At 35.5% G+C, this 22,509-nt stretch overlaps 1 protein-coding gene across 1 annotated transcript in view; it reads right to left on the bottom strand.

The window, feature by feature from the left end:
- The window catches only part of SLC26A7 (solute carrier family 26 member 7), a gene marked incomplete at both ends in the record, with an annotated part of 63,367 nt that overhangs the window by 4,770 nt on the left and 36,088 nt on the right, over positions 1 to 22,509 (bottom strand). The window contains 7 exons of the mRNA XM_083860286.1: positions 2,482 to 2,530; positions 4,268 to 4,384; positions 7,843 to 7,909; positions 10,059 to 10,165; positions 17,054 to 17,149; positions 18,641 to 18,718; positions 22,001 to 22,114. Of these exons, the coding sequence (XP_083716412.1) occupies positions 2,482 to 2,530; positions 4,268 to 4,384; positions 7,843 to 7,909; positions 10,059 to 10,165; positions 17,054 to 17,149; positions 18,641 to 18,718; positions 22,001 to 22,114 (628 nt within the window). The remainder of the gene's footprint in view (positions 1 to 2,481; positions 2,531 to 4,267; positions 4,385 to 7,842; positions 7,910 to 10,058; positions 10,166 to 17,053; positions 17,150 to 18,640; positions 18,719 to 22,000; positions 22,115 to 22,509) is intronic.

The raw sequence follows: 22,509 nt of genomic DNA, 5'->3' as shown, positions 1-22,509 counted from the left end.
TATGCTGGGGTATCAGGCAAGTAAATGCCATGTTTTAAAAGAACAAATGAAGGACCATTAGGGCAATGAAAAAGTGGTGACTGAACATATTAATGGAGATGTTTTAGGCAGCAATAGTGGCTCAAGAATTAAGCAATTGCTTCTTTAAATTTGAATTTCTCATTCAGTCAGCTTGGGTACTTTGGATGATTTTTCATGGGATACACAGAAAATACATCTATTTTTCTTTTAAGTTCTGCTATGACACTGATTTCCATAGTCCCTAAACACCTGCCTAGGGCTTTACTTAATATTCAACCATAAGGAAGAAATATACGTAAAGTGGAGTATTTAATTTTCCTAAGGTTTTACTATGCTTCTTTTTTGTTTGGTAATTTTTTTAATTCACAAAAACATATTGATGCTGGAGAAAAAATTGTGTTGGTAAGATTTGCAAGGTTCTTATATTCATTTTTCAATCTCAGACCATTTTGTGTTTAATCTAAACATCCTCTGTTCTAAATGTATCCTGAACTAGCATATAGAAAAATTATTCCTGGCTTTCATAAAGGAAAAACTAGAAAATAATGCACATCTTATTTACATTGTTCTGTGAACAAATGTTTGTTATCATAATGCATGCAAATGAAAAAAAAAATTAAGGAAAGGAATTCTGATTGTAATTATGAGTTAAGCTAAATAGCTTTGGCAGAGCAGAGATAAAGATTTTAAATTATTGAGAGGACTTGGAGTTTCCCCATGATGCAAATTTATAATGGTAGTAATTCCTTTCTGACAGTAGTCTGAAAGCCAAGGAATTTTAGACTTGCATCTCCAGCCATTTACTGTCTTTGTACTGTCCAACATACATGAATAGATACATACAAACAAAAATGCAGAATTTTGAAGGAAACCTCCTGAGAATTACTGTGATAGGATCTCAGTTCATGTGATCTCCCAGGCTCAGTGTAATAATTCCCTGCTGCATCTTGAGTTGCAGTAGAGGCTGCCTGGCCTCTAAATAGAAGGATAAAGACCTGCACCCTCTTTGGATCAGTGGTATGAGCATGAGCACCTGTTTCATTTGGTGCTGGTACAGACAGTATTCCTCAAAGGGAGAAAGGAAAGATTCTAACATATGAATTTCCATGCTTTCCTGGACAACTGCCATAAAGCTTAAGGATTGTGTCCTCATGCTCCCCTCCTTCTTGAAAATTTAAGCTCTGCATTTTGGTTTTCTTTTTAAAGGGGTTTTTCATTTTCTCTCTGTTTGTTGTTTTAAAGGCCCCATGAAGAATCACCACAGACTGGTTGGTACAAGTAACAGCATCCTCAAGGCAGGACTTAGGCTTTCAGAAAAGAGATCTTGTGCTTTCTGTCACTTTTGTAACATGAGAAACCAGTTCATCTTCAAGATGATTGAAATATGTAGTGGTAAGATATTCTCAAACATAGTATTTTACAATATAGTCAATAAAATACAATATAATCTTTAATAACCATTTTCATAGGTTGCTGTGCTACAGCAAAACACTCTGTCCCCCCCAACTTAACTAAACACTGTAGTACTAGTCCTGAGTCTAGTTAACAAATGCAAACATTCAGACAACAGCCTCCAAATCAGATTTTCTACTGCAGCCTTAATGCTTATAAGTGTTTTAAATAAACACTGTTTTAATTCTGTCCACAATGAAGTCATCTGTATAAAGTATCCACTGCAAAAGATTGCTGCAGCTCTCCCATGGGAATGTATGTGCTCTGGTTTGATTTAAGTGTTACATAATGTGGAAAGAGTGGAGTTTCCAGCTTAATCCTTAATTGAAAGAAAACCTCTAGGGTATCTTATTATATATTGTATTGATATACTGTATAATATTGGTGGTTATCACGTCACTAACAATTCAGTTGACATTTTCTGAGATTTTCTCCTATGTGGCTTTAAAGATCCCAAAGATTTAACATGGTTATAATCTTACTTTTACTTTTTCATACTAATTTTCAACTTTGTGCATGCAAAAGAAGCCAAGACCATAGCTTAGCAAAACAGTCTCTTCAGCCTGGTCAGAAGATCAGTCCAGGCAACAACAGAGGAAGTGTTTCCCCCCCTATGTACCTATCTCTTTACATACACACTCATCCCACTGCAATAAACAGGGACACAGAATCAGAGAATGGTTTGGGTTGGAAGGGACCTTAAATCATCTAGTTCCAGCCCCTGTGCAATGGGAAATGAGAGTTCTACTAGAACCTCCCACTCCTGTAGAAAAGGTATTTTCAAGAGGTTCCCTGCTTTTGAAATCTTAAAAAGTCAGTCAAAAACAGAATGAAAACCAGGACCTATTAGGCCAAGGTTAACATGCTTCATTTGAATGTTTGGTTTAACTGAAAATATTTATTTCCACAAAACTTGCAGGCAACTAGAAATACAGAGGAAAATGTGGAGCTATTTTGCACACTTACATCCCTCTTGGTTTTAACACCATTTGTAGATAATAAACTCACCATGGCAACTTCCATTGGAAAATGGACAGAGAAATGTGTTCTGCTCACACTGAAATAAAAGCAACAAATGATTAACATACCAAGGAAAATCAGTCCATTGCACAGTAACAAGAGGAAATCAATGCAGTACACAAGAATTCTGTTTCTCAGTATCAAAGTTAACTCATTCCCTCCAAAATCATGTCCTGTGCAACAGCCTATTGGATATATAATATTTTCTGGTATAACTTTAGAAGAATACTGAGATACATACTCAAACTGATATTTTGCATTTCTTTTTAGGTGACTTAACCTCTGTGAAGTTTGGATTCACTAGAAGGCATGTTTTGGACACAATTGTTTTGGAGAAGGAGCAGGTGGTTAAGAAGTGGTCAAAATATGGGAAAGATGTTCTTGACAAGAAAAATTCTTGGCAGTGCTTGTATAAGATTAACATTTAATTAATTTTCTACTTGCTGCAATCTTATCTGCTACGCTAATATTTTAGTAAGAACATCTTTGACATGTAAATTTATTAAAGAATTACATTTATCTGGGTAATTTTTAAAACAATTATTTCAATACGCAAGTTCTCAGTAGAAATGAGTTAAAACCAGAAACAGAGCACAGAAACAAAATTGAAACTGCATTTATTTCACACCCACTATGTTCTACAGAAAGACATTTATCCAACAAAAAAAATAAATTAAACAGCACACTATTTCAGGCAGCTGTACTGCTGAGTACCTTACAGAAGAGACAAAGGATAAAATCTCCTTTATAAGTAACATATAAATTAACTTATTAAATTAACTTATTAAATTGACTCAAATTAATTCCATGCAAATCCTAAGTAATTTCTCTCTGTTTGGAGGCTTTGTATCATACTAATCCAAATCAGTCAGCCTAGTAAAACCATGGGAAAAAAGCATCACATTTTCTGAGCTGAATTTCCACCCACCTAAGCACATATAGGTAGCACAACTCTTTGTCAAGGGACAGCAGGGGTGGTAGACACATGTTGCTGTCTTAACAAGCCATCTAAGACACAGCTGGGATTTTCTCAGCCCAATTTGCCAAACTGGATGAAATTGTCTACAGTAAGCATTGTATCATATTGGAATGCCTTTATGGTACTGATAGAAAAGTGACAATTTATCTTTTCCCTTTTAGGAAGTGTGGCAGGAACTTGCAGTATTTATGTGCAGATGAATTTGGAAATTCTACAAAACTATACTTACAGGGATATTCTCCAAAAATTTAATTTGTATACTGTTTGTTTTTCTAATACAATCAGTGCAAAAGAGGGAAAAGAAACAATACCATCGAGAAAAAAAAAAGTAGCCCCTTTCTTCCTAATTGTCCCAAAATTATTTATAGTTAGAAATGAAGTGTCCATCTCTCATGGACTTATCTCCAGAAAAAAAAAAATCACCTTTTATTCAAGCATATTTGTAGCTACTCATTGTCTTTCTAAAATTCTAGCCTTATATCAGCTGAGGTTGTTAAGTTCTAGAAATTTTGGAGTTTTGGATCAGTGCTTTAATATCTCTTACAGGATTACATGCAAAAATAGAAGAGATATAATTTTCAAGTAATAATACAAAAATAGTCCATGGTGAATCTGATTAAAATTAGGATTAGCTTTATTCTAAATGAATAGTTTTTAGTGTTACTTTTTTATACCTGTTTCAGTATCTGATTACATTCTCTAAGAAATGCAAGGAAAGCAAATGTGATCTTCAACCTAGTCACGGTGATTACTGAAGTATAAAACACATCCCACCTTGTTTACAGTATCACATACCTGGCTGCTTATGCCATCCTTCTGGATTATCTTTAACAGGTCAGTGTGAAATTTTCTGGCGTTCAAGAATACTAACGGGCTGTTGACTGAAAGTATTTTTACCTGTTTTAGTGATTCCTGGGGAATGAAATAAACACAATGCTGAAAAGTTCATCTTGGTTTTGGAGAACAAACCCCAGACTCATTTCTTTACAAAACCTGAAAATACCTGTAAATTAACCTAGGAGGAGCTTTGGATTGTGAGGATTTAGCAGATAATTCTATTGATCAGCCTTCACACATAACTGAAGTAAGAATGGAAACACAAGTAAAATACAATGAAAATTATCTATAATATTATTTGGCATGAACAAAAGCATTCACATTATGAGGCATAACACTAAGAGCTATTAGCTAACAAATATAATAACATTTTTTCAGTTGTCATGATTTTCCAAGCATAGGCAAGGTAACATTTGGAGACAGGGAATATATTTTATTAGACAAACACATCTTGAAAAAAGTACACAAGGATTTGGGGCAAACACTGGAGGTGGTTTGGGGAAGGCTGGAAATATTCACCTTGGTCATCTCTTCACCTTAATGAAGAGATACTTCTCCATGAAAATACTTAGTGGATCCGGATTAACCTCAAGTGGCACATTTAAAGCTTTACCAGCACATTTCTACAACCAATACAATAATCTGCATGAGCACTCTCCATTGTCCTTAAGCCTGTCTCTGTGCTTCACTGAATAAGCCACAGCCAGCTTACCAGTACCTTCTCTGAGACTGTGTAGCTCAAAACATAAATGTTACACAGCAGAACAATATTAGAAGGATACCAGATAACGTTCAGAAACCTCCAGGTACAAGTGGGAGACAAAATTTTGCACAAAACAGGTGCTATTCCTCTCACTGTCAAGGTGTACTTATAAAGCACCTTCAAAAGCCATTAAGAAAATCAGTATTTATATATAAATATATTGGACAAGAGCAAGACATGCTAAAAAATGGTCTTCTAGGAGATAAAATTAAGTTAATTCTACTGAATTCCCAATTTTCCACAGGTTGTGTGACAATGGAAGTAAAAATCAAGAATTTGCAGGAGAATGTAGGTCAAACAATACTCTCTTGTTATTCCTAACAAGTCTTGTAACAAGCTCACAATCAAACACAAGTAAGTGGAGCTGACATAAACCATTTTTTAAGTAGTGAAAAATTGTTTGGGGTTGCACTGAAGATATGCAGATTTCCCAGCAGACTTTCAAGCAAAACAGGAATGGAAATCTTCACCACAAACCACATAAATTATCTCCTTATGGTAGACTGCTGTTCAGACTTCTGGGAATGAAATGATCTCTCAGACATCACAACAGTGACCATGAAATAAAGGAAACATTTCAAATATCCCGAACAGAGACAAAGAGCCCTAGACTATGTGTAGGGACTTAGCGCAATTTATCTGTGAATGTGATTGCAGTAAATACCACGTCAGCAACATGCCACAGTCAGACAAGTGGCAAAGCTCAACTGGCAGTTAAAATGTCTCAGTTTGTATGCAATAGAGCTCTAAAATAATGGCAAAACAGAAGATGGTGTATGTTTAAATGGAGAAATGCTCTGACATCCCAGAGATTCCCACACAAATGATGCTCTACACAGCTTGGTGAGACAAGTGGACAATTCAGAGTCATGACAAAGTAGAAGATAAAAGCTAAGAAAAAAAAAGGAAGACCGATGTGCAAAGATCAAATCCTGTGATAATCAAGCTTCCATAAGTACAAGGTACAAAACTTGAAAGGGTCAAATCATAAGGCCAGATCAGACAGATGACAGACTTAGGTATAATTTTTGTCCAGAATGGACAAGGTCAACTGTGCCTAAATTTGACCAGCCAGTTATTCCTGGCTCTGGTTTGATTCTTTGTTAACAAGAACTGTTCAGAGAAAAAAGAACTTCCTCTTTGTTGTGTCCTTACTAAAGAAAGCAGGAAATTTATCTCATGTGTGTGTCCCTGCCACCACTTAGAAGCCCCGGGTGATTGCCCTGCACACTCTGCACAGGACTGGCTCTGCTCGGGTACGAGTTCAGTGCCAGTGAACACCTGGGATGAAATGTGTTTCACATAAGCTTCTAAATACCCTTTGATTTTTTCCACATAAAGTGTCTTTTCTCTTATTGATGAAATAACCCCTATAAATCCACAGACCTTAATGGCAGGGTAGATCATTAAGCTTGCATATTTTCATGTTTAAAAGTGCTGTTGTTTATTCTAATCTGTTATTTACAAGGAAAACTTGGATCAGTCTAACATTCATACATTAAAAATTACCCTAAATGCCTGCTGCAACCCAGTGACTCTAAATTCAATTAAAGGCATATTTTCCTCCTTTGTTTTGTGTAATAAGCTCTTGAGCAATTTGCTTCTCTAACATAAGGTTATTTTCCCCACTGTCTGCAGACACTAGTTTGTTATTACTAGGTTACTGGTGTTCATCTTACTGAATTAGGGGGGAAAAAAGGCAGGGGAGCAGTAAGCTTAAAAAAAAATGTATAGGCATTTGTGTGAAGTGAAAAATATCAGGCAAATCAAATTTTGGTTACCCATCTCTGACAAAGTTACTCCAACATTTTTATTAAGAATGAAAAGTGATATAATAATTGACAGCCTCAACAACAGTGTTTTTAATTCACATTTCAGAGTCCTCCCCATTCTTATGTCCCTTTCACATTCCAACTTTGCTCAGCATGCCAAAATGGTAAAATGCCCTTGAGCCCTTGGAAGTTCAGATTTTTAGTCCAAGATAGCTCTGATGGAAGACATTCACCAGAAAAAATAAATTCCTTAAAGAAAATCTGCTTAATGGTAAAGCAATAACTGCTGAGCATGCGACTTACTGATACATAAGACCCTTTATCAGCACTAGGAAAGGAAAAAGGGCATAGGAGAAACTTCCACAGTGGAGAAGGGAGGATGTCCTGGTGATGAGGCTCTGTGCTGAAAGGACACATGGTTCTACTTCTGTCTTGGCTGCTGACCTACCATTTCATCTTGGAGGAGGGAGTTCACCTCTCTGGGTCATTACCCTTCTCTTCTTACTGTAGACTTGAGCAAAAAGCGACTTTGATGATAATTGCAATGAAAATAACCAAAGGAATCTGACTGGTTGGTTTAAGTTTGTAAGAAGCCAAATTTTAAAGGCACAGTCTTTGGGAGAGAGTCTTCTATCCACAGAGACTGCTACTGTCTGCTCAGATTGCCCTTTCCATTCCTGGCAAGATATTTTCTTAAATTTAGGCATTAGAAAACTTTAAATAATTAAAAATGACAAATAAACTAAGATAGATAGATCTAAGAGGATTTGCCTAACTTGACTTTGCAGACAAGCAGCAGAACCATGAAAATATTCCAGTTTCTGATGGCCAACTAGTTCTGTTATTATTATATTATCCTGGCTTTTGATTTCAAGTGGTCATATCATAAAAGCATTCCCTTGACTCCTTGATTAAAATCTGGTAACTAGCTAGAGAATACAAACGAATCTTAATTAGTGAAACACACACACAAACAAAAAGTTTAAAAAATAACTTACACAATTATCTTCTGCTTTGTATTTATATTCCACCTCTTTCATATTTTTCAAATTCAGTGTCTTTGCTCTGTAATCAATATATATATAGAAAAATTAAGTTGTACAGTAAATCATTAGTAGTCTTGAGCAGAAACAAAAAGACACACACCCCAAACTACAGCATAGCAGTTTAAAGGTCCAACCATGCAATCTGTGAGTACTTTTGTGATTACAGACCTTATCTTTTCTGATAATCATCCTATTAAAGAGTAAAAAGCTGATTTTAGAATTATGAGATCACTTTGAAAATATGAATATGAAATTCTCTTGTGAAGGAAATCTTAATTTTAATTTGCTGGCCAGAGAGCTACTTTCAAGTCAAGGTAGCTCATATATAATCAATATCTGCAAAAATAAAGAAGTTTAATTAATATCTTTTACCTGCAAAGTCATATTGTAAGGAAAGGGAAAATGAATATGTAGAATAGCTGTGGGTCATGAAAAGCAAGGATATTTTATTTGTCATTGAAATTGACATATCTTTATACGATGAAGCAGAACATTGCACTCTAGCTATCAAAATGGGAGACTTACTGGAAAGGGCCAGTGTTCCTATTCTCTCTACACACTGAAAAGAGAAAGTTGCCTTGGAAAGGGAGCTCAGCATAGCATCTTCTGATTCAACACATCATTTACAGGAACACATTGAACTGCAGAAGAATATGGAAATATCTATTCTCTGAGACAGATGCATCAATATACAAGGAGTATTTGCAGGTGTCGGGGCCAGGTAAATGAGCCTTGCAAACATCAGCTCTTCTCTCATCTTTGCATAAATGAAGCTGTAGCTGCTGCTGGTTTTAATCCATTCTGATACATAACATGTACTGCATCCAGTACTCTGACATCTCAACAGAAACTTTACAATAAATAATCTATGGTAATTTCCTTGCTTCACTTCTGCTAACGCTTTTGCCTACGACTGCATGGCTTACTACACATTTTCTTGTTAACCCCATCTGTGCCATACCAGATTTAAGGCTGCTACCTTGTTCAATGTCTTTAGATGGTATGGACAATCCTGTGCAGCTTCACTGAAGAACACAGAGATCATTGGGAAAAATCTTATTTACACTAATAAGTGCAGGTTCAGACTGATGTCTCCAACTAGATCAGGCTCTTTTGTGTTAGATATCCATCCCTTTCTGCTGTTGGAGAACCTCTAACATCCAGGCTCAGGACAAAAACAACATGGAAACTTGCCTTTTGCATTAGTACCAGAATTTACCAAAATTTTAGTTTGCTGAGTAGCACAATCTTATCACAAAAGTACTGGCTGATTCAAGCAGAAGCTATCTCCCATAATTTTTAACTGCCTTGAAATTTTGAACTATTTTCATGCTGGTTCTGCAACTAATTCTGTGAGAATAGAGGTGTGCACAAATGTCTAACACCATTAACTTAAAAAGCATTTAATCGAGCTGTCTACATTGTGCTTAATTTCAGTGGGATTCAATGTTCATGCAAACAACTGCATGTGAGCAGCAAGTCATTTCCAGGACTGGTGAGCTGGGAATTAGTTCTGTAGCACAAATCAATCATGAACCTCAGCTATATTTCCTTTTACTCATGATCCAAAGTAGTAACTGTAATATATTCAAAAAAAACCCAAACAAGCAACTTCTGATTGCTCTAGTTTATTTTTGCTGACTCTTCCAAGTCATGGATAGAACTTATACTTTTTGTTAGACATTGGAATAGTTGTACAGTTATGTTTCATTAATCTATATTAGCAGTACAATTATCAACTAGCAACTCCCATTCAACATAGTACCTAGGAGTTCATGAAGACTCTTACTAAAGTTTCCAGATATACTTTTTCCTTAAGGAGCAAATAAATATCTAATGGAAAAAAACTATTATCAGTCTTCCTGTTAATTTCATGCTATCTCCACAGAACGAATCCTACAGATGTAAAATAATAAGAGAAACCACAAAATAATGCCATTTTATAAAATGTTTCTGAGATTCCTTAGTCTACGGTAAATGGGCAGATGTGACTTTTCCTTTCGAATTGTCTTATCTTGCAATTTTCTACAACTAAAAACCTAAAGTTCAGTTGTTAAATTTAGTATACCTTATGCCTATCCTGACTGTGAAGCAACATGCAGAACAAATACATAATGAAGTGCTAGTAGAACATTTCAATTGTTCAGTTGTTTCAATTTTTTTCTTACCTGGGAAAGCGGAAAATCACGATTACTATAGTGCAGAGAACACCATACAACAGTCCCACATTAGCAGCAAAGCATATTGTAAACACGTAGGTACTAACCCATATGCTCTTTAAGGAGGGGAGAAAAAAGAAGTGATCAGTTTCAAATTTTATAGCAATATATGTTTTATGAATCGGAAATAAAGATTTTTAAAACTAAGACAGTTTCTCACACACATGAACATTTGGATCTTTGAACTGGCAAATACTGAAGACTGAAATAGCAATTAAAGTAATGCCTCTCCATGGGAGACCACATGCAGCATGGCACAGCTCATCCCAGTGCTCACATAGGTTCCTTCCAGGGTTACTTAAAATAGCATCTGTACTTGTGCTAACAGCTTAAGTCAGAATAAACTCAGTTGTTTTGGAGAACCTGTATTTTATTTTTCACATTGCAAATTCTGGTCACCTTCTTCACTGCATAGATTTTAAATCCTCCTTTCCTTTCACACAATGACGTGCCTTAATGAGGTCACATGCAGAGAGCTTTTCTCCCACTAATCATATCAGTGGGAATTATAATTTGCAAGGAGACTGATTAAAAGTGGCATTTATCAGAGTACAGCTGACTAAAACAACTCTATGACAAATAAAAATTACTGGAGAATTAATTCCATCCAGTGGAAATAGTGAGATTTCATATTACTTCCTCATCTTTCAATATTTGATTACTAAAACTTTGTATTAATTCTAAATGCAATTTTAAAAAACACTCAGAAGCATATCTGAGACAAAAGTCACTTTAAAAAGAAATTTTAAAAAAACTCTATAAAAAACTTTCATATTTCAATTTTTAAATAATTCTTTTCTTACCAGAAATGAACACTTTTCTTTCCATACTATAATGATGTGTACAACTAAGAGACATGCAGATTTAACAATTAAAAGTAAAGTACAAATTACTTGATTTCTTATACCAACCTAATTGGTATAATAAAGCACATCTTTATTTGAGCCTTAAGAAAAGACTGCCATCTAATCTTTATATAGAAGGTGTTAAAAAAGAATGGAAAGTATTTTCACTCCTCTGGATATACTGATCCCCACAGGTGCCCATTTCAAGAATTACAGTGCTGCTTGTTCATGTTTGCAGAATAACAGATCATGTTACAATGGCACAATCAGTGTTAAGATTATCCTTTCTGATGCCTTCACTTAACTCATGAAAGCCAGAGACAATAGAATACTCTCAGCCCAACCACAGGAATTTTGCTTGAGCAGATTTCAGAGCTGTTATTTTATGAATTATAAAATGTAAGTCATACCATACTGACTTCTGCTTCACAGAGGAAGACTGTTATGTGACTGTCTCAAGAAACCTTTTCCTCCCTCATCTTCAAGATTCCTAACTACTGCAAAAGACTTTTCAGATTCTTCAACAGGATGACTCCTAGGTAAGGAGTTCATTCTCTGAAACTGTCTTCAATCACTAGTTTTTAACCTGACATCTTAAACGAATTGTTGTGCAAATATTTGCAAAGACCACCTTTATGAGCAACAGATTCTGAGTTCTTATTAATGAATAAGAAATACCAAGATTTATAAATCAAATATACTTTATAAAGAAGCTCACCTGCATGTGAAAAGGCTAACAGAACTAAAAACCTGAAACTCAGTGAGATCGAGAATTAGACTATCATAATAAGGCTGAACCCTTGAAAACACCTGAATCCACTCCAGTGCAATCCAGTTCAGCTGCAGACCTGAACCTCATCACATTTAACTAAATCACTGCTGCAGACCTGCAAAAATTTTATGTCTCAGAAGAAAACAAAAAGCATAAATATGCAATATAAAGTCTGCATTGGAAGAATCAAAGCCAGAAGTGTTTAAGTACTGCTGACTACTGAGAAAGCTAAAGTGCCTCTCCAGCAGCCTAGTATCTTACATCTTAACTGTAATCAGAGACTGCCATTGTTGTAGAGGCTGAGCCAAAACAATTATATTCTCATTAGTCAATCACCCTTTCAGTGCTTTGTATTGGCCTGGAAGCAGTTCTTTAATTAGGGTAGCCTCAAAGTTGTAGAAAGAAGTTAGGTTGATCTGAAAAACTTTTTTTTTTTTTTTTTTTTCCTTTTTTTTTTTTTTTTTTTTTTTCTTAATTCATGGGTTATTGCAAAGTTCAACAAAGAAGTCATAAAAATATCAAAGCTTTCCTTGGCAGCTTACTTCAATATGGTTATTGCATACTCCAGGACAGATAGAATCTAATCACTCTTCAAATCTTAGCAATAATGTATTATAGGAATGTTAATATCAAAAATCAAAACAAAATCTACCTTCAAACTACTGTACTAATTTAAAGAAAAACTCTAAAGATGGAGAAAAGAAACAAGCAGAAGAAATGGATTTATGTCAATTCCTGTATATATCAGAAAGTATCAGAAGCACTGAGAGGTGACAGTGACTGTGTAGAGCAGCTGGCTCCATCTAGACTTTCCATTTCATAGGGTTTAATGATCCACCACTGATGAAAGTCTAAAATCAGCACTTGGTAGGAAAAAAAATAATATAAATAATTTGCAGAATACTTTCTGAGCCTAGGGCTAAACAATAGTGACAGGTATGGTGATAATAAATATTTCTGTACCAGTTTGAAACCAGATTATGCACTTCTCTGTTTTATCGCAAACTGAGGAGATGATCAGCTATTGCCTGAATGGGTAGGGTTCCTTGCAAAAAACTATCTGCAACACTGTTTATCTGTCTAGTTTGCTACCATAATCAATGGATTTGGTTGTGAAGAAAATGAGGATGCAGTCCATCTAACTCCTACCTGCTTATGCTGTTGCTTAATGGAGGAAGAGATGAACATGACTCAACTGACCAGTTCTGTGCTATCTGTAATGTGAGGCTGTGATGAGTTGCCTAAATAGAGGCCCTCCAGCCTATAGCCAAAAGAAGAATCCCATTAAAGTCCTGTTGATTCAGAAACTGTCTCAGCAGAAGATGCTGGATTCCTGGAGGAGGCTTTGGCTCTAAGGACTGAGTGACATGGCCATGCTCCCACATCCTTAATTGATCCTCAGCACACCTTTCATCAAAACTTGGGATTCAAGTGAAGCCCACCACAGCCATAGAGCAGGAACTGCCCAATGCACTAAGAGACATGGTTTAAAGATAGACTTGTCAGTGTTGGGTTAACAGTTGGACTAGATGGTCTTTAAAGGTCTTTTCCAACCTAAATGATCTTATGATAATGAAGTGGTATGGTAGTTCTTTGATATAATTTTTCACAGGCATTCCATATATAATGGTTGAGACAGAATTTGTTTGCAAACAGCCCTGGAAACAGAGGGACTGATAGAAATAGTACTCTTTAAAAATAATTTATATGGTAATCATGCTTTCAATGGATTAAGCATTTACAAATTCCTTCCTACCCCACTGAGACCAACTACAGCACAAGTAATATAACTCACACTAGCATATTCACTAATGCATGAAAAATAGAAAATCTCCCTAGGATGTCATAAGACAGAGTCATTGATGTAAAATTATTCTCACAGAAGAGATGGCTTCCTGCTTTGTGGAAAATTGTTTATATAGCAGAGCCCTGAGAGCTCTCAGAGCCCTCTCATGAATCAGGACTCATGTGTGATGAACAAATTAAAATGCCACCTTCCTCATGAGGATAGTACCTGAAGAAGTTCTAAAAAACCCCAAGAAAATGCACTAATGAGCTCCAGATTTCAAGGAAGACTCTTTATAGGCCCTCTCCTCTAAACATTTTGACAAAATAGATTGACAGGGTGTTCGATGCATGTCTCAAAAATTCACGATGGCAAGATCTTGGAGGATACTTGTCAAAAATGAAACCCTCATTCTTGGATCTACTTTAATTTCTGAATTAGTACCATTCCTCACGTCCTTTAATATTAATATATGTGCATACAATTTCAATTCATGCATCCATAACTGCCTCTCATCACACCACCATGCTGAGAATGTGTAATTTTTACCATAAATTCTTTCCATTCTTCCCGTTTTAAAAGTCAGGTATGCAAACTTGGCTTTATCTCAGCCGTGGTCTTTTTCTGGTCAAGACATATGTGTAACTGTAAACATTTTTTTCTCTTTAAATGCCAGAGTATTTCATTGCTGAACTTCTCAAATCCCCGCTATATAATTAAAAACCTGAAAAATTATCCTTATTCTTTTGTAATTTTTCACTTAGAATATCACCTTCTGAAGTATTTTCCCCTATCTTTGGTTACTTTCAAAGTAAGCTAACTTTGGTTACTTTTGTTAACAGCAAAGAGAACATTTTTCTTCAGCAGTCCATTGCCAAGCAGTAGTTTTTGCCTGTCTTAAAAGGCAACTTATCTGTGATCCTGAGCCTTAAAATCAAGAGTTAACAAGAACTTCACTGGCTTCATTTTAGTAATACTAGGAAACTATCACTAGTATCACGAGCACTGTCAAACTGGAGAATAAAACCAGCAAGTTAATCAAGTTGGCCTGCGTAAAAAATTAGGCTTACAGAAAGGACAAGGAAATCATCTTTTGACCTGAGGACATGAGAAGTAAAATATATTTACAGAAAAGACTGATTAGCTATCTGGCTGTTCTCAGAAAAAGCAGAAAAAAAGATCAAGACAAATCACTCTCAGTTATGCATATAACATATATAGTGGAATAGTACAATTATTAATCTGAGATTGTTGAAGTCATCCAACCAAGGTATAGGGACTGGCAGAAGACCCTAACTGAAGCAGGAGACATTTGAAGTTCATATGGATGCTATGAATGACAGGAAAGTGACTTCTGGAGTAAGGACAGTGGGGTTGTAGCTGAAAAGTAATTGAATGTGATTTGAGAGGTGGAATTTAAATTAGAAGGAAAAAGCCACCCATGGCTGAAAGAAGAGATTTCATAGAAACACAGAATATCCTGTGATGGAAGGAACCTATGAATTTCCTCAACTGCAACCCCTGAACAATATCACACCTTTTACATTTAAAAGGATTATATTTATAGAGAACTAGTCAACAAATAAATATTTTTCATCCCATTTGTGTTTAATGAGATGCTTAAGGAAGTGTGAAGGAACAATGCAACAAACTCCATAATATTCCATTTCCATGCACTATCATTTGCCAGACCTATAACCAAAACAAACCTGACTTCAATGCTACGTGACACACACCCTTCAATGAATCAGTTCCAGAAAGGACAACTGCTAATTATTTCCAAATGTTTTATTAGGGTTTCTATCTCCAAAACACTTTGTATAACCTGGGTGATGGAATGATTCATTTCCAGTGTTCTGTCAATTACTGGGGTGAATCCTGTCAGGCCAAAATAACACCAGCATAGTTACACAGATCACTGGGCTTGGTGGGGCTCCTCAGAGCAGGCAGCAACACAAGATCAATGTTTATAGTCTTACTTTAAACTATGCTATTTAAAGCAAGATGATTTATCCTGTCAAGCTAAAGACTGATGGTAAAACTACTTGAAGATAAATCATTGCTCAAGTATGTTTAGTCAAAAAGATGAACCCAGGAAACTCCCCCGTTCTATAACCTCTCTTAGAAATGATGACAGATGTCAGAGATGTAATAACTAACTACTCACACAACCTTTTCTGCCAAAACCAGAAAAGCAAAAATCAATCAGGTAGTCTATCTGTGAAGATGTGTCAGATCTAGTGAGATTCCAGAATATCCTGCTGGAAAATGTAACTACTTATTCTCTCAATGAACTGATGGAGAAGATATATCTCGCTCCCATAACTACCAATGTTCTTAAGTCCACTATTCCCAAAATAATTCTTGATCCACATCATCCATCATTTCTGTCACTGGAAATATGGTTCAAGCTGAGGATCAAATACAAAACAAGAACTAGAAAATATTTTCAGTATTTTAATGCTTGAGGAAAGAAAGATTTCAGGAAAGATAGAGCTTTTCTTCTGGATAATACAAAAGAAGCACCTGAATACAAGTTTTCTGAACTTCTAGTTTTCTGCAACCAAATGCAAAAAATCTCACAGTCATTGATGTTTACTCAGCTCTGTTTCCCATACTAAAATCCAATACTCTATTAAAAAAAAAAAAAGTTTTATTCTGTCTAAATTTAACCATTACTGATGTAGAATACTCAGTCACTGGTGATTTCAAAGAAGTTTGATATTAACTCCAATTACCTGGATTTTCCACCACAGAAAAGGACTGTGTGGCCTGTCCGAATATTGTTAACTCAAACATACATTATGTCAACATATATATATTCATGTAAGTGCATAGAAATTTTGGTTCTACTAATTGACCTTTACACCCAAAATCTTCCACAAAAGACAAATCCAGGAGTCTTCTTACACATGGATTCATCTTTACTATTTCCTAGGAATTCTATGCAAATTCTGTGAGACTATTTAGATTTGCATTAAACTAGATTTTCATGCTATGTCTCTTTCACCTATTTACCTTTTCTGATGTATCCCTCCTCTCATAGTGCAGAATCTTTCTCTATGTTCAAACCATAGATACTCTGCAAAATCTGGAAGAGTTAAGGCAATTTACCTACAGCACCCCTCAGTATATATCTTTCTGCATCACGATTGTTTCTAGTTCTGTTTGACCTATGTGGTCATTCCCTATTCCCAGAGGATGACGATACCAAAATCTCTTCAGTAATGCTACAATAGCAAAAGCATGTTAAACAGATAGAAAAGACATAAAAATTAGACACATATTTGCTCACATTAACTTGATCTGTCTGTATACACATCTCTAGCATTAGGTTTGATTCTTTATCATTTGTTAAAATGTTATTTTGTAATAAAACTGATATTACTGATGCTGTTATTCTGAGCTGATAGTGCACAAAAAGTACCAATAATAATATCTTGCACTTATTTCTTCTAGGGCCACAGAACTATTAAAGTTTAATTAACAGATGTTTGCCAAATGGTCTCAGGAAAACCTCCTTAGATTAAGTGTTACTTACCCAGTCTATTTTATCCACATTCCAGTATTTTTTTAAGTCACGGAACTGCATTAGCATCCCCTTCAAGCCCACAACAATAATGCTTGCTAACACACACTGCAAAGACATAAACACAAAAGCCATTTGCAGAGTCGTTAGTGAAAACAAATGCTGTTTCTTTAATTTAGCAGTCAATATCATAATTAAACTACAAAAAAACCTGCTAGGTGTTTAGAAAATGGGATGAGTACAGGTGTCCTTGTGACAGATGCTAACAGCAACAACCCTCCTATCCCCTTTCTATTTTGTGAAGGCAATCTACTGGCCACCTAACTGTGAGAAAACAACAGAAACCTCAGGACTGCCCAAGACTCCTCCATGCATCACCAAACCAAATACATTCTACCACAATCTGAATGATTCATAAGCAAATAATCACTCAAATTGTATGCAGTGAAGAATTGTAACTCCTCTTCCTGACTTCCTTCCCTTCCCCTAGAGAAGGCCTCTAGGGCAAAAGTCCATTAATTTTGAAGAAAAAAAAAAAAAAAAAAAAAAAAATTAGTTCTTTGGCTTAGGAAGGAGTAAGAGATGGATGAAGAAATCATCTAGAGCCAAAAAGAATGGAGTACAAACCAGTGGACTTAGAGTGCATAGATGGGCTGAAAAAGCATATTAGAAGAGAATTAAATTATCAAGAAAGCAAAAACCAAGAAGTATTTTTACAATTTGGGGGAAAAAGCCTACAAGGAGACTGGTCAAAATTTACATTTAATCCATATAAAAACAAATGAAAGTAGGGAAGAAGTATGGCAAAAAACCAGGACATATTGCACACCCTTCTTCAAGTGTCCTTACTTTGCATAGTTAAAATAAGCTATAAAAGGATCTGTGTTTGAAAAGTGAGAACTTTCATGACACCATGTAAACAATAGCACAAAGCAATTTTAAAACTTAGTTGAGTTAAAACATACATGGCAGAATTGTGGATAATTTTGGAGCTGTATTTAGCAGCTTTGACATGCCTCTAGTTAAAATTAACTATTAATTTGTAATACCAAAAGCTAGATATAGCTTATGTGAAAAGATGCCACACTGCTTTAAAGAGTCTTAGCATAGATGTAGAATCTTACATAGATGTATGACAGAGATATCAGAATACTTCATAATCTTTCTGTAATTAAGCTTACATCACTATCTAAAATAATTTGTGTCAAATTTATTTGAAAAGGGAAGTTTATATCATAGGCATATCTGGAGAAATATCATGAATCTTCATTAATTTCTACCACACTTTGTCAATTTACAAATCCACAGCAAACTGGGTGTATATTTTTCATAAACTACATGCCAAAAGTAAGTAGAAGAGGAATTCACTTCTATATGCTTACATGATAGCCTATATATGTAACTATATATATCTAAAATCTGTATCTCTTATGCTGTCACCCCGTATTTTATGATTTCGAGATTTGTCATGTCTGTACTATTCTTTCGGCCACTGAAATTAAATAGAGCTCTTTTAAAGGTTGCACTGTCTTTCCCTGAAAGAAACTGTTGTTAGAAAATTTTTGACATCTTAATCTTTAAAAAGGATAAGTACCATACCATAGGAAGCCAGTACAGCAGAGGTCCAATTGTGTAGATCACCACAAGAATTAATACACAAGAAGTAAGGCAAGCCACCTAAAACAATAAACAAGAATTGCAGATCATTCAGTCTAACAACAACAAAAACAACAAAAGAAATTATGAAAAGGATAAAATATGGTAGACAAAGTCAAGAATCAGATGTTGAAGGTGTTAGCTATTAATATATCTGTGGATTGCAGATGCATAAAATTTCAATTTTAATCTCTGATTTTCAATTTTAATTCTGATTCTTCTTTAATCAACTACAGTGAGAACATAGTGAGAGAGCTCAACATCTGTGCTTGGCCCTGGTGCCAGCACACGGACACAGATCAGAGCATCACTTACACACTTGAGTATTAAATGGAATGTGTGTGTGCAATATCTCATCCCAGAAGTTTCTCAGCACCCACTGTCATTCTGCAACTTATTTATAGCCATGCACCCTATGTTGTACTAAATAACAGATCTGTCATAGCACGAAGCAAGAATTATATATGCTATCATTTTTTCCATGAGAGAAGATGTCTAACTTCTTTTGTTGGGATTTAAACTAAAAGAAAACTATTGTTTAAACCAGAAACCACTAACAATTTCATATTGATAACAGTGTATTTACTTAAGAAAATGTTAATACATTCAAAAATATATTAAAGATTATAATTAATGCAAGTAATATAAATTTAGAAAAATATATGGTCTAATAATTAAATATTTCTTCACAGTATTTATGGTATTAATCTGATGGAAAACTACAGTAAAATTGCACTGTCCTATTCTGCTTGAGTGCTCAATGAGTACTTCTGTCTTATAAATATACAGTTCAGATTCACAGAAGGTTTTTGACGATAAGTAGACAGATGCTCACTTTATTTTTATATTGATAATATGTTTCTTTACCAAAATAATTAGGTTTCATTTTAAGAGACAAGTTGTTAAAAACAAAACCAGACAAGTTGTTAAAACACTAGAAAATTAAAGTCACGGTGTACTTAAAAATACCATCAAGAAGGATAGACAGAGTGTTTACATAAAAAAAGATAGAAAATCTGCTGGTAAAGTCACAAGGAACTTTTCCCTCTTTCTGCCTTCATGAAGAGCAAGAAAAAAAATGTTGATTCTATTTGAAGGACACTTCTAGTCCGTGATAAGAGTTCCTCACTTCTGTTTCCTTCCAGGAAAATATATCACTAAGGAACAAATGACAAAACTTCAATCCAGGTATAGCCGTTTGAGAAAAAAGGGCTGCTCAGTGCCCCTGAAAGGCTCTTTGCATTTCTTCCATGCCCTATGCCTAACTGACTTATCTCTATGTTAAAGAAAAGTTTCTTTTTGCCTTCTCTCTATGTTAAAGAAAGGTTTCTTTTTGCCTGACCAATATTTATAAGTGATGATCTTCTCATCTCCTCATTCCACCTGGACAGCCACAAAGGAGGGCATTAAGCTGATGTGTTGCTTTCCAAGAAGGAAGGGGAGAGATTGTTATGTCATAGTGCTAACTCATAGCCACACTCTTAACTTTTAGACACAGGCACTGCTATACTGTGAAACCAATAGATAAGCCAAGCAGATTTTTATTCTGTGTTTGCTGTCTTGAAATCAAATTATAGTGGTTTCTTTTTCCATTTCATGTATTGAACAACCTTTCATCACGGTCTTTTCAACCACCTACCAGAGCCAACGTGCTCAAATATGCCTTCAGGTTATAGGTCTGCAGGTTACCTCAAATCTTCCATGAAAAAGCCAGTACAACATGATGCAGTACAACTGCAAATTGTGCAATTAGTACACCAACTGATTACAGAAGAGGACGTCTGTGAGGATGACAACACATTGTATGACATCAAATTCAGCCAAAATTTATGAGACATAACTAATAGCCAAGTGGTAACTAAAATATTTACATATACATACTTTTCAAGATTATTATTTGTTAGATTTTTCATTATGATTAAGTGAGTTCAGAGTACTCTTTAGGCTAATTAGCAATTATTTAATATGTAGAGAATTGAAGTAAAGCCCTGTATAATTCCTTTATATTGTGGGATCTGCATGAGAAACAATTGTAAGACATGGTTGAGGAGAAACAGTCCCTATGGATTGTATTTAGTCTTATACTCCATAAACCTTTTCCTTGCAGCTAATGTCCTTTATACAGGCAAGAGAAACAGCTACAAAATGAAAATAGAATCATTGAATCATAGAACTGTTAAGGATAGAAGAAACCTTTAAGGTCATCAAGTCCAACCACCAATCCAGCACCACCACCATGTTCACCATTTAAACCATGTCCTCAAATGCCACATTCATAGAATTTTTGAAAACTTTGAGGGATGGTGATTCTGCCCCTACTCTGGGAGGTCTGTTCCAATGCCTTAGAACCCTTTCTATAAAAAAAATTCCTGATATCTAATCTAAACCTTCCCTGGCTCAGCTTGTTGGTGTTTCCTCTTGTCCTGTCACCTGTTACCTGTGAGAATAGCAGTGACCTCCAAAGGACATGGCACTGATATGGCAGATGACTGGCTGCCACCAAAGGGCCCTTGAGTTTCAGAGGTAGAGGCAATGCTGTGGGGGTGCCCCAGGTGGTTTGCTACCTCTCTTGTTCACTAGCACAATTAGGACAGATGACAGGCTGATAGGGTCACAGTTATCATTCTCAGCAATTACAGTCTCCTCTTTCCTGAGCTACTGTAATAACAGCTTGTGGGTTTCATTTCCTACAGTAGGAAATAGCAACGAACATCTTCAAAAGTCTAAATGTCATCTCTGTGGGCTCAGTGTACACTGAGGGATAGGACAAGTACAACATGTCACAAGGCAGAAGCTGTGAGATTACTTGTGTTTTTTTGACAAACAGCTCTAAAGGTTACTTACATTATATTTTGAAAATCAGATAGAAGATAAATTAAATCAGATAAATGAAATGTGATTTTTTTCCCTAAAACTTCAGATTAGACTGTACCATAAATCCATTAAACACCATTAGAGGGCACTTTTGTTACAATGCTGACAAACTCACATAAACTGAAAAGGCTTTTATGTGGTTTCCTGCAGTCTGAGAACACAACTCCTAACTTCCTTTCTGCCATAAGACCTTTCAGTTCACATTGAATGAAACAGGTAGAAATTAACAAATGGAATCATTATTTTTCCTAGGAAGACATCACTGATCACATGCAATTTCATGCAGATTGTTAAAAAATGACAGGGCAGAGTCATTCCCAGGACAGAGGAAAAGGGAGACTAGAGAAATACAATGGATAAACCAGTACCAATGGCAGTGAGCAGTAGCACAGCTTTAAATGTCCAATATACTTCACTCTAAGCCATTACCTGTGTTTTGGCGCCCGTGCTGTATAAAAGTGCCGTCCGTCCCATCGCTGCAGCACTTGGTATGCAAAAGAAAAATGACGGAATCACGTTGCTGAGGCCATGAGCCAAAAATTCCTGCAAAGTCATTAAATAGAAGATGTTTTTTTTCTATTGTTCTGTCACTTCAATGCCTCTTGTCAACAAGGGAGTCCCCTATGTAAATATTAGCAGTGATAAAGAATGAACATATTTTTGAGGGAAAAAAACCCCACAGGTACATGACAAAAGGTTTGCCAACAGAATAGATCTTCTCAAAACTCAGAACTATTTTGAATGATAAAGATATTGAATTAGATTCTTCAAAAGCGGGAGGGACATTTTCTCCACAAAATAAGTGCTATTGCTAAATTTTGAAGATTAAGTTCAACCAAATTATTTACATCTTGATCCATATCTGCTTTTTAATTGGCCTGAGCCCCAAGTATTGGTGTCTGGAAACTGTCCAGATCATTTCTGGTTTATGGCTCACT

Source organism: Zosterops lateralis, assembly GCF_965231275.1.
Source record: "Zosterops lateralis genome assembly, chromosome: 1".
Classification (NCBI taxonomy): Eukaryota; Metazoa; Chordata; class Aves; order Passeriformes; family Zosteropidae; genus Zosterops; species Zosterops lateralis.
This window is presented reverse-complemented; position numbering and strand designations above follow the sequence as displayed.